Below are 19,263 nucleotides of genomic sequence, written 5' to 3'. Positions count from 1 at the left end.
GATTCTCTTAGGTTGTACGGTCTTCACATGGAGGGACAGGATAGTGAAAGAAGACACAGGCTGGAAACCATGATAACTCAGTGCCAGTTATATGGGAGAATCAGTTTTTTATATGATTAAAATATTTTTCAACTGAAAATTAACACTTGAAATTGTGCCCAGGGAAATAGTTACATTGGAATGGTGGAAAAACAAAGAATGGGAGTTCCTGTCCTGGCTCAGTGGTAACGAACCCAACTAGTACCCATGAGGACGTGGGTTCCATCCCTGGCCTTGCCCAGTGGGTTAAGGACCCAGCATTGCCGTGAGCTGTGCTGTAGGTCACCGGTGTGGCTCAGATCTGGTGTCACTGTGCCCGTGGGGTAGGCCGGCAGCTGCAGGTCCGATTTGACTCCTAGCCATAGGGAATTTCCATAGGCTGCTGGTGCAGCCCTGAAAAGACGAAAAGGAAGGGAGGAAAGAAAGAAAGAGAAAAACAAAAGAATGTCAATCTGTGTTAAAATCCCATATTGAGGGAGTTCCCGTCGTGGCTCGGTGGTGAACAAATCCGACTAGGAACCATGAGGTTGCGGGTTCGATCCCTGGCCTTGCTCAGTGAGTTAAGGATCCAGCATTGCCTTGAGCTGTGCTGTAGGTCACAGATGTGGCTCGGATCCTGCGTTGCTGTGGCTGTGGCATATGCCGGTGGCTACAGCTGCGATTGGACCCTTATGCCGCAGAAGCGGCCCAAGAAATGACAAGAAGACAAAAAAATAAAATAAAATAAAATCCCATATTGATAATTGTGACATGGTAATTTCAAAACCACAGCAATACATGTCAGGATGAACAGGGTGCTCTTCTGCCTGCAAATAAGCTCTGGGATGGAGAAAAGAGTTGCAAATAAGATTTGAGCCTCTAAGTTCTCGATTAGTATTATTATTTTTTTAGTTACTCTGTTGGGTATATAGAAAGGTGCATGGAAAACGTTTTTCTACAAGCATTTAAGGCAAGGTTACTATTTTTTTCCTTTTTTTTTTTTAATGTTACGTGCATTCCTTGGCAGGGCTTAGAAATCTCTCTCCTCCAAAACTGAATAAAAAAGGCCTCTCCTTGTGCTTTTTTTGTCAGGCTGATAAAGCCCTAGAGAAATGAAAACGTAATATAAGGAAGTATATGAAAACTAGTATTGTTCGTTCTTACCCTGAGCTCCCTTGTAAGAACATTCTCTGATTTTGCTGTGTGTGTACATCTCTTGGGGAGGGGGTTTAATTAGCTACGAGTTACGACAACGACGTTGGAAAGGAAAATATATCTGTGCTGCAGATGCCTTGATTTTCACTCGGGCCGAACAGCTATGTCCTTAACTCCCTTATTGGGAAGTTACATGAACCGTGCGGGCGAAATTGGGAACATCTCCACACTGTTTGAAAAATAGATTTTTTGGTAAACCGATTTAGCCTTTTCACTGTTTGCATTTCATTATTATAGGAGACTTCCTGTCAGAAAATCGGTACTCATTCAAAATAGAGAATTTCGAGATAGGACTGTAGCCAGATTAAAAATATATATATATCTATTGCCCAGGTCAGGCCTACCAAGCATAGAAAAACATATCCAAGTGGGGATCCTAGCGTGTTCTCCACGGGGAAGGGACGGACATTCCTGAGTCAGGGCTTAAGATGTGGTTGGAGCCGTACTGACAGACAATCTGCTGGGCCAAGAGTGAAGGAGGAAGGTGTCTGGCTGGATAGACTGTAGAAAAGAGGCAGGTTTGTTATTTACATCTTAGCTTGTAATTTTTTTTTTTAAATTTTTTTCTTTTTATGGCCACACATGCAGCATATGGAAGTTCCCAGGCTAAGGGCTGAATCAGAGTTACACCTGCCAGCCTGGACCACAGGCATAGCAACACCAGATCCTTAAACCGGTGAGTGAGGTCAGGGCTCAAATCCACATCCTCACGGATACTAGTCAGGTTCTTAACCTGCTGAGCCACAGGGGGAGCTCCCTGTCACTTGCATCTTCAACTTCATTCTCCCAAGGGGCCCGAGGCAGGAACTTCAAGTTTAGCTGTGTCTGTTCTGAAACACTTACTTGTCAGAGTTTGGGATGCCATGGCCCATGTGGGGACCAGCATTGAAAAGAGGTTGCTTTTTCATTTTTCTTGTACATCCTTTAGTTTGGACCAGTGGGTCTCAAACTGGAGCATGCGTTAAAATCACCTGGAATAAAGGCATGGATTTCTGGGCCTTGCCCTCAGGGTTTCTCCAGGTGGGGCTGAGCATTTATGCAAGCAGTTTCCAGGTGGTACTGATGTCTCGCTTTGAGAGCCACTGGTGTAGACTCTGTGGACCAGACCCTAGAGAATCGAGCTTTAGCATCTCAAAGCCTCTACCAGAGAACGCCACTGGGCGAGGGGCCTGCAGCACCTGCTGCCTCACCTCAAGTACAAAGTCCTAACAATCACCAAAGACAGCTGATCTATAGAAACCTTCTTTGCTAAGGAAAAGAATTATTTTAAAAAATAGTTTGAGGAGGTCCCGTCATGGTGCATTGGAAACGAATCTGACTAGGAACCATGAGGTTGCGGGTTCAATCTCTGGCCTCGCTCAGTGGCTTAAGGATCCGGCATTGCCGTGAGCTGTGGTGGAGGTTGCAGATGCGGCTCGGATCTGGTGTTGCTGTGGCTGTGGTGAAGGCCTGCAGCTGTACCTCCGTTTCGACCCTTAGCCTGGGAACCTCCATGTGGTGCAGGTGTGGCCCTAAAGAGACAAAAGACAAAAGAATAATAACAATAATTTGATAATTGAACATTGGAGTTCCCGCTGTGGTGCAGAAGGTTGAGGATCCAGGATTGCTTCAGCTGTGGCTTAGGTCACAGCTGCAGCTTGGATTTGATCCCAGGCCTGGAAACTCCCATCTTTCTCAAGTGCAGCCAGAAAAGAAAAAGAGAGAGAGAGAGAGGAAGAAAATGATTGTAAAATTAAAGCTATAATTGTATGATACTTTACTCTCGCCTTTTTAGGAATTCCTTTCTGTTTCCCACAGGCAGCTTTTTAGTTCCGTTTAATGGGTCTTTGGAAATCATCTCTTGTGCACCTGTCCTAAGAAGCTGGGAAGATGTATAAAGATGCACAAGACACACGCATTTAGTCATGGGAGAATCAGGCAAAGAGAAGGAGATGCTAAAAGGATGCTGGGCTCTGTGCCCCGAGGAGCCTCCTCTGACCTTCCAGGGCAAACTGAGGACTAAGGATACGTAGGATGTTGCTAAGCAGAAGGACCAGACAAAAGCAGAGAGAAGTGAGATTGGCATGGGGGGAGGAGTGGATGTTCCAGAATCTGCCAGGAAATGGAAAGTTCTAGAACATTTTCCTCTAAGGGAGCTATTTTTTAACCTCTCTCAAGTCTGCTATCCAATAACTCTGTTTACGACTTTTCCTCTACTCATTCTCTTCCCTCCCCCACACTAAATTCCTTTTCAAAAATATGTTGTTGTTGTTTCTAATTATTTTATTTTATTTTATTTTATTTTATTTTATTTTATTTTATTTTATTTTATTTTATTTTATTTTTTTGCTTTTTAGGGCTGCACCTGCTGCATGTGGAACTTCTTAGGCTGGGCGTTGAATCAGAGCTGTAGCTGCTGGTCTACACCACAGCCACAGCAATGCAGGATCCAAGCCATGTCTGTGACCTACACCACAGCTCAAGGCAACGCTGGATCCTTAACCCACCGAGTGAAGCCAGGGACTGAAACTGTGTCCTCATGGATGCTCATCAGATTCGTCTCAGCTGAGCCAAGACAGGAACTCCTTTTCTTGTCTTTTTAGGCAAACCCTCGGCAGGCATATGGAGGCTCCCAGGCTAGGGGTCTAATCGGAGCTGTAACTACTGGCCTAGGCCACAGCAACCGAGATCTGAGCTGTGTCTGCGACCTATACCACAGCTCATGGCAATGCCGGATCCTTAACCCACTGCATGAGGCCAGGGATCGAACCTGCATCCTCATGGATACTAGTCAGATTTGTTTCCACTGAGCCATGACGGGAACTCCAATATTTTTAAATGTTTAAAAAATTGTTCTCAAGTATAATTGATTTACAATGTTGTATTAATTTCTGCTGCACAGCAAACTAATTCAGTTACACCTATACTCATATCCATTCCCAAATAGGTTATCACAGAATACTGAGTCAATTTCCCTGGCTATACAGCAGGTCCCCATTGATCATCCATTCCATATGCACAAAAGCCTCCGTGCTAAATTCCATTTGACCATTATTTTCTGTGAGAAAAATTATCCACCTTTGCTGTACAGTCATTCAAATGATGCATAAAACTTGAAGGAAGAAAATGAAGTGAATCTTATTGTCTATAATACCCTGTTAACCATTTCACATCTGCTTTTACTCTCAAGCAGAGCGTTGAGATAGACTTTTAGGGGGAGTTCCCGTCATGGCTCAGTGGTTAACGAATCCGACTAGGAACCATGAGGTTGCGGGTTTGATCCCTGCCCTTGCTCAGTGGGTTAAGGATCCAGTGTTGCTGTGAACTGTGGTGTAGGTTGCAGATGCGGCTTGGATCCCATGTTGCTGTGGCTCTGGTGTAGGCCGGTAGCTGCGGCTCCGATTGGACCCCTAGCCTGGGAACCTCCATATGCCGCAGGAAGCAGCCCTAGAAAAGGCAAGAAAAAAAGACAAAAAGAAAAGAAAAGAAAAGAAAGATAGACTTTTAGGAGTTCTCCTCATGGCTCAGTGGTAACGAACCCGACTAGTATCCATAAGGATGCAGGTTCGATCCCTGGCCGCACTCAGTGGGTTAAGGATCTGGCATTGCCGTGAGCTGTGGTGTAGGTCACAGATGTGGCTCAGATCTGGCCTCACTGTGGCTGTGGTGTAGGCCAGCAGCTGCAGCTCTGATTCGATTCCCTAGCCTGGGAACCGCCGTATGCCTCTGGTGTGGCCCTAAAAAGATCAAAAACAACAACAAAAAAAGATAGACATTTAAATTATCCTCAGCACCTCAGTGTCAACGCTTGTGGTTCACTGTTTTCTCCTAGATGTTTGGCAGGATTTCGCTTATTTTAGTTAAATTCCGTAAATGGATGATCTGTGAAACTTTGGCTCCTTGGCATTACGTCGCAGCAAAGCCAAAGCCCACAAATCCTTTCCAGCTTGGTGTCAGCCACCTCCCCACTGCTCTCTCTTCCTCTGTCTTGGTTGCAGTTTGGAAGCACCCGTGGCCCTATTCCCCAAAATACTGCTGTGCAGACCTCGCCTTCAGGGATTCTGACTCAGTGGGTTTGGGTGAGACCCAATCTTCTGTAGTTTGACAAAGTCCCCGGCCGAATCCAGGGTGGAGCCAAATGACCTCATTCTACGATTACCCCTGGGCTCTGGGATCCCAGCATGGCCTCAACAACCAAAAAAATGTGACGCCTCTTCGGCAGGACTTGTTGAAGGTCTAGAAGTCCCTTGCATGTAGTGACTTGTCATGGAACAAGGGCCCCTGAGATTTCTGCAGGTCAGAAATGTTCATGGGCTGCATGTGGGAGTCACCTCTTCTTATATTTGCATAGTTTTCGGTGGCCTTGCATGTACATGATCTCATTTGTTTTCACAACAACCTTATGAAGTAAGCAGGGCAGGTGTTTTTTTCTCCTCTCTTCCTGTCTTGGTAATTGTTCTTACGGGTGATAACACTAAGACAAAACCATTCAGGCACTGGCCAACGAGCTGAAGAGCCAGGATTGAATCTAAGCCATCCAGTACCCAAGTCCATGCTTTTTCTTACACTCCTTGTATATGCTGGTGGAATAATGATTCCAGGTCCCGTGCTAAGCAATTTACCAGGGGTTCTCAAGTCTCAACTTTGGCAGCGTATTGAATTCACCAGGAGATTTAAAAACTCCTGATGCCAAAGATTATAAATTAATTGCCTGGGGATCAGGATGTTTCAAGCCACCGATATACAGAGACCATTTCCTTTGATCCTCTTAAAAATAATAGGAGGTTAGAGTTATCACCATTTTAAAAATGAGGACCCTGAGACAGAGAAGAGTTTAATCCCCCAGCCCACGGGTCCACCAGCAGAAGAAGACCCGAAGCAAGGCATGAACCACTCTCTACGCCATATTGTCCTCTCACTGTTTTAAGGGTTTTATGAAGCATAAGCAGTTGAGTAAAAGAAAAAGTTGACACACACTCAAAAAAGAACTTGAATTTAGAGTTTTCTAAAAGTTCAGGCGCCAAGAGGTCATGTCTGAGAATGAGCCTTGATAGTCAGCCGAAGTGCGCTTATTTGTTCATTTTGGCTTTGGTTGTTGTGTGGCGTTATCCATTAGACGTTGTGCACTGAGTGGTGATCCTCCAGCCCAGCGGCTCTCAGGCTTAGTTATCAGAATCACCTTGAGGGTTTGTTAAAATGGATTAGGAGTTGCTGGTGTGGCTCAGCAGTAACGAACCCAACTAGCATCCAGGAGGATGTGAGTTTGATCCCTGGCCTCCATCAGTGGCTTAAGGATCTGGTGTTTCTGTGAGCTGGGGTGTAGGCCGGCAGCTATAGCTCCCATGTGACACCTAGCCTGAGCTCCTCCATATGCCTCCGGTGGGGCTCTAAAAAGCAAAATAAAATAAAACATCGCAGATCCAGTGCCCCTCCCCTCAGATCTTGAATTCACTAGGTCCAGGGCGGGACCTGATAATTTGCATTTCTAGCCACTTTGCTCGGTTGTTGCTAGTCCGGGATCCCACACTTGGAGAACCACCGCACTGGAACAATCCCATGGAAGCCCAGTGAGATGAAGCGCCAAGTCCAAAGTCACAGAGATGATGGGGAGGACGGCTTGCTCATCACGGGTGCCTTCTACCACGCCTCAGAGCTGTTCTTTTACCTCTTACCCTAACGTTCAGCTTGACTTTAACTTGAGGCAATGAATATTGCTGTTAAAATTCTAACATCTTAGAAGCATCAGATTTGGGATGAACTATGCTGTCTAGAAAGGTTCCTCATTGGTACACCAGGAATGGCCCCTTGGGGATTTTTCTTCCTGTTTTCTTTCTCAAGAAGAGAGGAGCCCAGGGACCCAAAGAATCAAGCTCCCAATTATTCACTTCACGGAGACCACTCAGGGTCACCTAAGGATGCCGATGTGTTGATCAATATGACTGTACAGATTCAAAGCTAGGAAACAGTTTTCTAGAGATTCTCTCATGGGTGGCAAGCGGCGCGGAAGGAGGCAGGATTTTGCCATCACTGTGCAATCCTGTCTTAGGAAAGAAATGACTATTGAAAAATACAGTCAAGCATTTCTTCTTAGCCCCTGGGTGGGGTGAGAGGCATGGAATTCAGCAGTAACAATACTCCTTCTGTCATAAGTCAAAATATAGTTTCATTTAGCGAGTAGTTCATTGTAAAAGAATAAATATATCAGCCCCATTAAAAGTGTGACAGGATTTCTTCAGAGCAGCATTGAAACTCATTTACAAAAAAGATCCATCAGTATGACTATGACAATTTTTGCCCAAATCAGCAATCTCTTGAGCAAATATCTATCGAGAGCCTAACATGCCCAGATTAAGGTACCAGGCAGAGCACAGATGACCAAAGGCCATCAAGAAGTTCACTGAGGCGCTCCCCGCGTCCCCTCGTGGCTCAGTGGTAGCGAACCCGACTAGTATCCATGAGGACGCAGGTTTGATTCCTGGCCTCGTTCAGTAGGTTAAGGATCCTGTGTTGCTGTGGCTGTGGTGTCGGGCCAGCAGCTACAGCTCTGATTCGACCCCTAGCCTGGGAACCTCCATATGCCAAGGGGATGGCCCTAAAAAGACCAAAAAAAAAAAAAAGAAGAAGTTTACTGAATGGAGAGCATGTAGATAGTACAGCCTTGATACAAGCTGCTTGGACCAGTTGGTGCAAAGAATTATGGGACACAGAGGCGAGAGTCATTGACGCCACCTGGGGACCCCTGTCTGGAGAAGGCATCTCAGACATCCTCAAAGGTCTTAGAAGGATGTCCTGTCCACCCTGTGGACTGCGTTGTGAAACACTGTCACCTGACTGAGTGAGAGCAGAGTATAAGGAAAGGAAGACTGACTTTGCCATCCTACAAGATTCATGTACAAATATGTAGCTTTCTCCCCCACTAAGAGCACAGGAATTCAGTCTGGTAAAAAAATAAAAAAACAGAACGTTTACATTTACATCTGCACATCTCAAAATATTGACGGGGATTGAATAATTGAATAAGACTAAACTGCTCAATCAATGAACGTGAGGCCCGTGGTGGGCTGAGCTGGAAAAGCTCTAACCACAGAAAGAGCCCTGAAAGCTAATATTGTCTCATTTAATCATTGCTAATAGAGCAAACAAAATGTGGCCCTGTTTCCTTCCAAGATCTTCTGCGCCGTCATATACGCAGGCCCAAGAGCGCCCAGCAGTATGCAATGCAGTCCCCTTCTACAGCATTCTGGAAAGATGTGAGAGACGAAACAGAAGAATTCAGAAGAGAACACGGATGCTATTCCATTGTATAGGTTGATCATAGCTCTTTTTCACCAATGAGGAAATCTTGGAACTATGCCAGGCAAATACAGTGATTTTTAAATTTCATCTAAATTTTTAGAAATTGTTTTTGCTTTTTTTTTTAATGAAGAATGGTTCTGCTTCTTCTTGGGTCTCTGGTCCTTGGCTTATCTATTCTAGAATGAGATCGTGTTTGTATTGCCATGAAACTTGGGAAGAGAGAGTAATCAGTGGGAGCGACCCCAAACTTTCTGAGTGAGATCAGTGATGGAAAAGGTTAGGTGGGGCCCCAGGCATCCTTTTTGTGCTTCGCGTTCTCACTAGTTTGGGGTGCCTCCATCCTAGGAAACTTACACAAGGCCCAGGATCACTCAGGCACCCAAAAAGTGAGTGTTTCCTCAGCCAAAAAAGAACAATAGGGTATATAATTGGGAGGAGCAGCCCTTTCTCCACTTTTCTAAAACAAAACTTTTTTTTTTTTTTGCTTTTTAGGGCCACATCCACAGCATATGGAGGTTCCCAGGCCAGGGGTCTAATCAGAGCTACAGCTGCTGGCCTACATCACAGCCACAGCAACGCAGGATCTGAGCTGCTCTGTGACCTATACCACAACTCATGACAATGCCAGATCCTTAACCCACTGAGTGAGGCCAGGGATCCAGCCTACATCCTCATGGATCCTAGTCGGATTCATTAACCACTTCACCACGACGGGAACTCCTAAAACAAAACCTATTGATGAGCAAAAACGCATCCTGGTAAATGCTCCTCTGTACTTCCTGGTATCTTTTTTTTAAAGAGGATGCAACAAGATTTATGGGAAGACCAGCTTGAGATTAGGAGCACAAGCAGTGAAGGAATTAAAAAACCAAGAATTTCGGGCCCTTTCAACCTAACAATCAAATGTCTTTGGACAATCAAAGAAATTTTTCAGACCTCAGTTTTGTCATCCATAAAATGGAGATAATAATAGAGTTTCCCCCTGCCTTACGGAGTTGCTGCAAGGAACAAAAGCTTCCTGTGTGACACCGCTTTTGTTAATGTTAAATTAAAGCCAAAATATTCAAGATTCTGCTTGTTATCATTTGAAATGTTTCTACACAGCTAAACTTTTCTACCTGGTTGTATTTCTAAACTATAAAGACCAGAAAAAAAATCTGCTTCCTTTGTCAAATTTTACTTCTTTGTTCGGCCTTCCAGTTTAACAGAGGGTGAGTTAATCTGTTTCTTTTCTCACTCATCCACACTGTCTTTGATTTATTTAGTTCTTTTAAGTTCGAGTGGTTAACAGAACTCTAGGGGAAAAAAAGGGGGGGGGGTCTTTAATTATGTTACTTGCTTTTCTGTAAACACCAAGTTTGATTGGAGAAAGCTCGTGATTCAATAGCTGTGTGCTTAGGGGCAAACTACAGATGAGGTAAGCACCCCTAGGTCCTCATGTCCCTCCCCCATCACCATAACCTACCAGGAGAGGGGAACAGAATCTTTTGTCTCACTCTCTTTTGTACCCAGAGTGTGGTTTTCTAGAAGTTTGTTTCCGGTTCTCCCTATGATGATGGGAAGCTGTGTGTTCCTGTCTATGTCTGTCTTCCTCTCGGAAGGAAACTACCAATCCCAACACACAGGACTTGGTTAAAGAACCACAGGCACTGGAATTCCTGCTGTGGCAGAGTGGGTTAAGTTTCCTGTGTTGCTGCAGCTGTAGTGTAGGTTGCAGCCGCAGCTTGGATTTGATTGCTAGCCCAGGGAACGTCCATCGGCTGTGGGTGCCAAGAAAAAATAAAATAAATAAACTCAGGCAGGAAAGAGGGGTAGAAAGGGGCCTAAAGGCAAGACCTTTGTCTTTTTCTGCTGATTAATTAATTCCCTTTTATCTCTCGCATAAGAAGAGAAATCCACGCCCTTACCCGAAAGCGTTTGGGTATTCCACGCTGCTCCTGCAAAAGACTGAGGAAAAATACAAGATGTTTGGCCATTCACAGGATCCTGTTAACCTTTAACCAAGGAAACCCTAGAATCCTCATTAGCACAATTTTTCTATTGCATACAAGGGCCAGTTTTGAATGCTTTTATTTTTATTTTTTAAAGTATTTGTTTTCCTGGAGTTCCCGTCGTGGCGCAGTGGTTAGCAAATCCGACTAGGAACCATGAGGTTGCGGGTTCGGTCCCTGCCCTTGCTCAGTGGGTTAAGGATCCAGCATTGCCGTGAGCTGCGGTGTAGGTTGCAGACGCGGCTTGGATCCCGTGTTGCTGTGGCTCTGGTGTAGGCTGGAGGCTACAGCTCTGATTAGACCCCTAGCCTGGGAACCTCCATATGCCATGGGAGCGGCTCATGACAAGGCAAAAAGACACACACAAAAAAACAAAAAAAAAAGCATTTGTTTTCCGGACCACCTGGGATGTGGTGATTTTTTAAAGCATTGCTATCAAGTTAAATGAGAAAATGTTTTCATGTTACCCTAGTAAGGTCATAGCTTTAAGTGTGAAGATGGCAGCTTTGTTTGCTTGCTTGCTTTTGTTTTCATGATAAATATTGTTTTTCATGATCTGATCTTTGGGCAATGTGAATATTTGGAAAACAGAACAATAGAAAAGCAGGAAGACAGGGATCCATCCGTGTTGTAAGTCTCCAGCGAGTAAGTGGTGAGGAGATGCTGGGCTCTCCTGGCAGAGCAGGTCATGACCTCTCATCCCTTCTTCCCTTTGGCCTTTTTCTGCCTCCCTCCTCTCCCTTTACGTGTTTAAATCACTCTATCATGTTTAATCTCCCTGTTACTTTGCTAATCCCACAGAATTCAGACACACACGAGGCACAGAAAAGCATTCTTCCGTAGGCATCTTTGCCCACCAATTTTTGGTACCTGGGTGGTAGCATTTGTCATTCATTCATTCATTCATCCACCTATCTGAAACACTTTCATTGTGTTCCTATAACGCTAACAGGAGCATTTACCGAGTTCTGTCACCAGCCCCGGACACGACCGTCAGCTCTGGGACTGTTCCACTGATGACAGTTAGGTGGGTGCTTAGGTTGGGAAAAGGAGTGGCCACTGAATGAAAGCGGAATCCCTGTAAGAACTGGCAGTCCGATGCTCTTAAAAACCACCTGGGGAGAAGCACGAGAATTTCTCTTTCCGGATTCATCCCCACGTCCTTTTTAATGTGTGACTCTTTTCATCTTTCTAAGCTCTTGGAGGAAATAGAGGACAGCTTTGTACCCATGCACTTGGGCACATGGTCAACGATGGTGAGATTAATGTTAGTAGCTCGTTGTGAAGTACGCCCCGGAACGGGGAGAAATGTAATCTCTCCTAATAAGATCTTTTCCACTGTCTGGGTCCATGCCCACTCTGAGCCCTCTTTTCCTCACCTGTAAGGTAAGCGGGTTGGACTCGTCATCCCTTTCCCGGCTGTAATTCCCTGTGGCCCAGACTGGCTGTTCAGCCATAGATTAGTGGCCATTCAGTGTAACACGAGCAAAGGCTTGGGAAGAAATTGAGTTCTGGGGGTATCTGATCAAAGGCGCTGCTGGGTGAATGAGCCTGTGTGTGGGATAGTAATAACATCAGCAGCGTTACTGACAGACCTGCTGGGGTAAAGCAATGTGGACGAAGTGTCCGAAAGGAAGAGAAAAGGAGTTAGGAGGCACGTCTGTCTCCCCTTCTTTCTGGTAAACAGCGTGCAATTGAACCATCCGGCGAGTCAGCAGAATCCTTTAACTTTTTCCCAAGTCTGTCTTGCTCATACTCAGGCACAAAACATGATTGATGCTTTAAGGAGGCGACTTATTTTTCTCATTACGTCGGAGCAGCTTATACGCGGCCATAGTATGGCAAGCGAGGTATAACATCTTATGGCAAAAGTTAGTGGTAGTTTCACTGGAGGAATATTTGCATTTCATTTTTCTCCCCCCTGTATTAAGTATCTTGAACTAGTCAACGAGGAAGGCCCGCTGAATTGTCAATGTCATTCTCTTAGAGCGCTTTTCTCACTTCGTGAGATTTTAACGGAACATGGTTAACGTGCATGCAGGGCTGTGTAGGATGACAGGACAATATAGTATCTAAACCGAGGCATTTGCGAGCGTGTCAGGAGTGACTACTGTAAATTTTTAAGCCAGGAAAACTGCCACAAGCCGGAATGTCCTTGGCCCACTCTGTCCTATGGTCCCACCAACTAGGACCAGATCCTCTGTAAGTTGTTATTATAACCCCCGTAACAAGTTTACACGGTTGCTACTGTTGTTCTTATTTCATAGCGGAGGAAACTCAGACTTGGGTGGGTGATGTTGACTCTAAGTCCAAAGCTTCAAACCTCATGATTGGGATCTGAACCCAGGACCCCAGAAGAGGCTGCTGCCGCCTAGCTCTAGGCTTTTGACAGTCACCTGACTCCTTCCAGGTGCAACAGACACCCTCCCCCTAATTGATTTGCCCCAGTTGAGGGAAGCAGATTTTTATCAAATGTATTCATTTATGAAAAGAAGCATATCAGAGTTCTAAGATAAAAAAAAAAATCGTAGTCACCTCTTTCAGCCCGTTTATGTGGACACCCAATGGTACGTATCTCCCTTTTTTTTATTGCTGGTCCTTTGAAAATGTGGACAAGAAGCTTCATGGAATCAATAAAAGAGAACTTTCAAATAGTGTTGATATATAGGAAAAAATACTTATTGTGTCTTTTTTTTTTTTTTTTGGCCATGCCTACAGCATGCAGAAGTTCCCAGGCCAGGGATCAAACCTGAGCCACTGCAGTAACTCGAGCCACAGCAGGAACACAAACCACAGCAGGGACAAGGCCCAGTCCTTAACCATTAGGCCACCAGGGAACTCCCCTGTTTTTTGATGTGTCATGGATACATACATTTTTTAGATTCAAATATGTTATATGTTGAATGGCGTGGTTAAAATGGATAATTTGTTCATTTTACTGCCATCAAAGCAAGTGTGGCTTGCTCTGAAATCTGTTGTATTTGTTCCACCCCTGCTCTTGCTCTGTCTCCACTCGTGCCCCCGCCTTCCTCTCAGGGTTAAGCTACCCTTTATTTTGGATGACACTATCACACACATGATTGAGTCAACAATTTATGGCTTTTAAAAATAGGGATTTTGTCCTCTCTTAGGTTTATTGTTTATCATAATCATCTTTCAAGTGAAAAGGCTAATTTACTCTTTCTATAGGAATATTTTAAGCTTGATTATCATAATATTACAGCTGCCTGAAAAGGTCTAAAACGGGACATTGACCTTGAATGTTTTCTGCATTTAGCTCATGGTGCTTAATATTCAGGAAAGAATATAACCGCAACTCATTTATTAATGTATAATCTCCAGTGTTAACTATGGCTCTGTAAATACATGCCATGCAGATTATAGAAAGCTTGTAGGATGCTAGAAAATGCATTTGATGTTTTACCCGCTTATGTCGGAAATACAACATAACTAAAGTCAGTTTTCCCTTTGGAGCTACTGTAGTTTATAATTTAATTTTTACTGACATCTTACTATGTATATTATTAGCTTGACAAAATGAAAGTGAAGGAATCCCGAATTAATTAAACAGAAGCCAAAATGCCTCTATTAGATTCTCCGTCTCCCTTTGATTCTGTTTTTTTTTTTCTCCCCACTTTCATAAACACACTAGGAAAAGAGTTTAGTGTGTAAGGTAATTGCTCCCCAGAGAATGGGCTTTTTTTTTTTTGCTTTTTTTTTTTACATGGACTCGGTAATTTGGGAATGGGATAGATTTATAGGACAAGAGGTTTGTCAAAAGGAGAGGTTTTTATTAGTGCTTCTGTGGAAGCGATCATTTTCAGTAGAAATGATTGCTTCTTGCCAATGGAGACAATAATTTAAATATCAAAGCCTGTGCCCTAGAAATGAAAGGCAACAGAAAATGAGGTTTGATGAATTGATAGAGGTTTGGTGGTGATACGAAGTAGTCAGACTGACTTCCAACGAAGTCCCCATGATCTCAGTGGGCAGGGCTGTGCCCAGGCAGGTTTCTGGCGTAAAAGAAATTCCAGAGCACAGATGAGGAAACTAGGGACCGAGCAGCCATCTGCTCAAAGGCACACAGCTCAGAAAGGGGCAAAGAGGGGATCCCAGGGTCTCGGCTTCTGTTTGTCCTTCGGGGTTCTTTTTCCAGGGATGTTCCTGGTGGGTTTTCCTACAGAGTGAAAGATAGTGGGTTGTTTTGTTTTTTTATAGTGTGTTATGTTATATCCCACACCATGTATCACAGGCAGCAGGGAAGATGGTTCCAAAAGTTAAACAGCTTCTTTGAAAAGGTGTTATGATCTTGAGGGAGAATCTGCAAAAGGAGATTACAAGGCAGTTTGAAAATCTAAATTTGCAATGGCTTGTTTAGTTTGAAATATTTCACAAATGGCAAACGGGCGCTATAAAATCAAAATTTGCTGCAGAAATTGTGTGGCAACTGTAAACTTTTTTCATATAGATGAGTCCTGTTAATTTTCAGAAAAGGAAGGTGGGAACGAAAGATAGCTATTAGCATGCAGGACTAAGCATTTCTCATCCCCTTGTAGCAGCATAAGAATTCATTGTGAGAATGTTTCAGGAAATGGCTCCAACTCAAGTACCATAAAATATGCGGGATAGACAACAGAAATCTACGTTTTGTTTGCACTTGAGTTTTGTTTGTTGCCATTTCATTCTTTCAAATGGAAATGAAGTATATTTCTGCTTGGTGTCTGTGCTTTCCTTGAGGCCTGAGAATGAAGTTGTTTGGATAGTAAACTGCATTGTTTAAAAAAGAAAAGACTGAAATTATGCTTGGACCCAGGGTCAGATGCCTAATAGACTGATATTAACTAATGCATTAATATTCTTTGTGAGACGATCGTAGGGGTCCTTTTGTTTGGTTCCATTTATCCTGCTTTGGGTTGACTCCTTGTGGTAAGATTGTGAAGTGTCCAGACTGGTGAGCAATATGTGTTTATTCTAGGCTCTTTATCTGTTTGTTTCTTCTTTTTTTTTTTTTTTTTTTTTTCCCTCCAAATCTTTTGTAGTTGAGATTCTTAAAGACAGGGCTCAGTATTGCTCATGGTATGTTTATTTCCTGTAACTACCCACTCTTTCCTCCTTCAAGGTGAAAAATCCTTGTGGCTGGGGAAGATTCTTGAGATGACTAAGCCCTGTGTTTATAAAATATTCTGAAAGCTGTCTCGCAAGTTTCGTGCAGTAGATATGATTTGAAATTTTAAATTTGTTAAACTGGATTCAAGACAGTAGGTGTAATCTTAGGTCCTTGACTTGTAGAGGTGACATATGGATCCCGAGGGAAAATACAGCTCCACAAACCTAGTGCACTTCTGGTCATTCAGAAAGCAGCTAGCCCAGTGGACACTGCATCTTGCATAGATGAAATATGGTTAGTGAAAGTCAGTGGGGAGCATGCCGTGTCTGTTTGTACATGAATCTCTGTGAGCACAGAAAACAATATTCATATTTGTACGCGAATATGAGTCTCAAATCTATTTAAAAATACATAGTGACAAAATCAAAGGGTTCCTAATGGGTCAAGTAAGTACCTTAAGAGAATGAAGACAATTCTGGGAAATAAAAGATAACTCCTGAAACACGGTGGCTTCACATCATCGGTAAATAACCGACTACAAATCTTGTCTTTAAAAAGCTATTTCAAAGGAGTAGTAAAGAGGTTCTGTCACAGCATGAAAATGCAAAGAAACTGAAAAAGTACAGTATTCTGCACAGGTGCAAGACCGGAATGTGCCGAGTACATGAAGATGCACTGAGTATGTGAAATAATTTTTATTTTAAAAACAAGTCCCCGGACAAAAGAAGAAGGAATTTTTTTTGGATACGTCTTTTAAAAAATGTGTATAACTGGATATATTAATTACTCTGAGAAATTTTAGTTTATTCACAAATCCAGATAGTCATCTTTGAATCGAACATATTTTTCTGTCTTTTTAATGCAGTATTAGTTTCCACATTTCCTCCATCATATTTTAGAAAAATCATTTCTTTTTCAAATGCCTTTTTATTTATTTTTTAAATTATAAAATGATTACATGTCTCATTTTCGATTGAATAGACACATCTTTTTTTTTTTTTTTTTTTTTTCCGGGAGTCTGCAGAATGGTGGGATTTTCTACATCTCAAAGCTCTTTTAATTCACTGCTCACAACCAAATTTACATCTTAATTGCAGAGTTCACATTTAACAATATAGACAGCATAATGCTACTGGTAATTAAGCTTTTTCTACCTGCTTTTACGCAGTATTCCTAGGCACAGTTTCTGCTATGTGAGTTCTCAACTAGAAACTTATCTGCATTTAGACCACAAATAAAAGGCATCAGGCCCCTATCTTAGATATGGCTAAAGACATGGCAGGGAAATTGCTTGCTTCTGTGGGGGGAACCAAATCATGTCTGTCATTTTTATATTCTGAATGTTAATGCAGCTGTTCTATTTTAGGGTTTTGGTTTCTAAAGACCTAGAACATTTGAGAGCGTGGAGAGAAAGAGTTGAGTTCTGATCTAGTGAATGTAATACACACTGGACATCTGAACTAATTTATTTTGATCTCAAAGATTATACTATTTATATCATGTAGGACTTAAGACGCAAAAGGCTGGTAAGCAGTAGAGCTGAATTACATCAAAATTGTGGGTCGTAAGGTAGCAGTTATCTCTTTGCCATAAAATAGCTGGTAGCTAGTCCCCTGTACATTTGCTAGAATAAAAAATCCTGTATTTAAAAACAGGACTTAGGAAAACTCTTTGTTATATGAAAACTAAAAACATGCTTATACACTATTGGAGAAAAAAACACCCATCTCTTATATTCTCTTTTCCTTAAAAAGCACTTCTGTTTGAAACTAGTCCTTATAATGACTAGACCATGTGACAATTCACAAAATAGTTCTAAGTTGATTTTTTTTTTTAAGCATTCAGGGTGTGTTATGGGTGATAGACAAATATGTAAACTGCATTTTATTTGAAAGCTGATGTTTTGGGTAAAAATCACATATATTTGTATACGTCTGCCAGTTTGGAAGCTTGTTTTGAAGTAAGTGTATGATTGAGAACACTTTTAGCATACTGGCTAGGAATGCTCTCCCTACCAAAAAAAAATAAATAAATAAAAAATAAAAAAATTTTAAAAAGCACTCTTTATTTGTCAAAATATATGGAGATGGGTTCCATGTACTATTTACCCTATAGCCCTCGGTCTCCCAACCCCAGAAACTGGAGGAGCCAATCTGTTCTGCAGTTGTTTACCTTTGTTTTGAAAATCTATGCATTGTATATTTGTAGGGAGAGAGAGAGTAGCAGGTAAAGAAATGTTTACACATAGAATTTGCGTAGGCATTCTCTCAGATTGCACAGATGGGCTCTTTCCTCTTCTGTAGTTGTGTAAAACTGCATTCCACCTCCAAGCTGACGTTCCCAGTTCACATGCCCGCACAATTTAGAAACGTGTCTTAAAAAAAAAAAAATTAAAAAAGCCCAGTAGAGATCCGGAAAACAGACAACAACACGATTACGGATAAATGAGAAAGTACAGCACTAGAGAAGCAGGAGCCCCCAGTGGAAGCAAGGACAGACAACGGCAGGACAAACTTCATTCTCTACCTTCCGCAGAATCCTTTCCCCATTTAACTGAGAATCTGCGCGAGTTCTTCGGGTTCAAGGCACCGGAGACGTTAGGTTAGGAACCCCAGACAGATCCCTCCAGTGCTTAGAGAGTTAAGTTAGTTAGGATTCTTTTCTAGCTTCCCAGGGAAAAAAAGCAAGAAAAAGAAAGAAAGGGGGAAAAAAGGAAAAAAGAAAAAGAAAGAGCGAGCGAGCCGAGCACAGGGTCTGCCGGGAGCGTGGCGATCTCTCGTCCTGGCTCTGGTTTTCTCTGGCGCTCGGTTCTCGGCCCCCCTGGCTTCTCTGCACCCATCGTACCTGCCTGGCTCCGCGGCTCCTCGCAGCCTCCCGTCGCCTCCCTCCTGATTGGGCAGAGGCCCCCCAATCGGCTGCGCGCCTGGGCCGGTGGGACCGCATATGTTAAGCTCTACTTCATATTAATAAGCTCCAATCGGGGCTTTAAGTCCTTGATTAGGAGAGTGTGAGAGCTTTGGTCCCAACTGGCTGTGCCTATAGGCTTGTCACTAGGAGAACATTTGTGTTAATTGCACTGTGTTCTGTCAAGGAAACTTTGATTTATAGCTGGGGTGCACAAATAATGGTTGCCGGTCGCACATGGATTCGGTAGAACTTTGCCTTCCTGAATCTTTTTCCCTGCACTACGAGGAAGAGTAGGTACCTTTTTCTTTCCTTTTTAAACTCGTCGTTGGGGTGCCTGCGGGGGAGGGGGGGCGGTGGACGGGATGGATCTCTGCGCACTGATTCAGGTAATGCCCTGGGTATTTCGTGTGCACGGGTGCTTGTTTGTGTCTGTCTTGTGCCTTTTGTGTTGAGGGTGATCTTCTAATTCAGTAAGTCGAGAATTGTTCTACGACTACAATGTTACCTTTGAGGCAGAGCTCAGTGACTGTCAGTAAAACAGCTGTGTGACAGTCACTTCTTATTCAGGTGCTAAGAATAGGCACTTGGCACAAATGCTTAGTGAACTGTTAAAATGCATCTTTTACTAGGACCCATTTTCCCAAGGAAAGATGTTTTAAAATACAATATTCAAAATGATTTATACTATTGAGTGCCTCTTATGTATTTGCAGTTTGACAGATATTTTCAGCTCCCTGTCATTTCTTACGG

At 43.1% G+C, this 19,263-nt stretch overlaps 1 protein-coding gene across 3 annotated transcripts in view; it reads left to right on the top strand.

Annotated features, from left to right (window-relative positions):
* ESRRG (estrogen related receptor gamma) overlaps positions 1-19,263 on the top strand; it is a 657,829-nt gene that overhangs the window by 409,726 nt on the left and 228,840 nt on the right. The window contains exon 1 of one of the 3 annotated variants that reach the window (XM_047754864.1): positions 18,598-18,803. The exons of the other annotated variants lie outside the window; for them this stretch is intronic. Within the exon in view, the coding sequence (XP_047610820.1) occupies positions 18,748-18,803 (56 nt within the window). The 5' untranslated portion in view covers positions 18,598-18,747. Of the gene's footprint in view, positions 1-18,597; positions 18,804-19,263 lie in introns of those variants that run through there. 3 annotated transcript variants of the gene reach the window in all.

This window comes from Phacochoerus africanus, chromosome 12 (genome assembly GCF_016906955.1).
Source record: "Phacochoerus africanus isolate WHEZ1 chromosome 12, ROS_Pafr_v1, whole genome shotgun sequence".
Lineage (NCBI taxonomy): Eukaryota > Metazoa > Chordata > Mammalia > Artiodactyla > Suidae > Phacochoerus > Phacochoerus africanus.
This window is presented reverse-complemented; position numbering and strand designations above follow the sequence as displayed.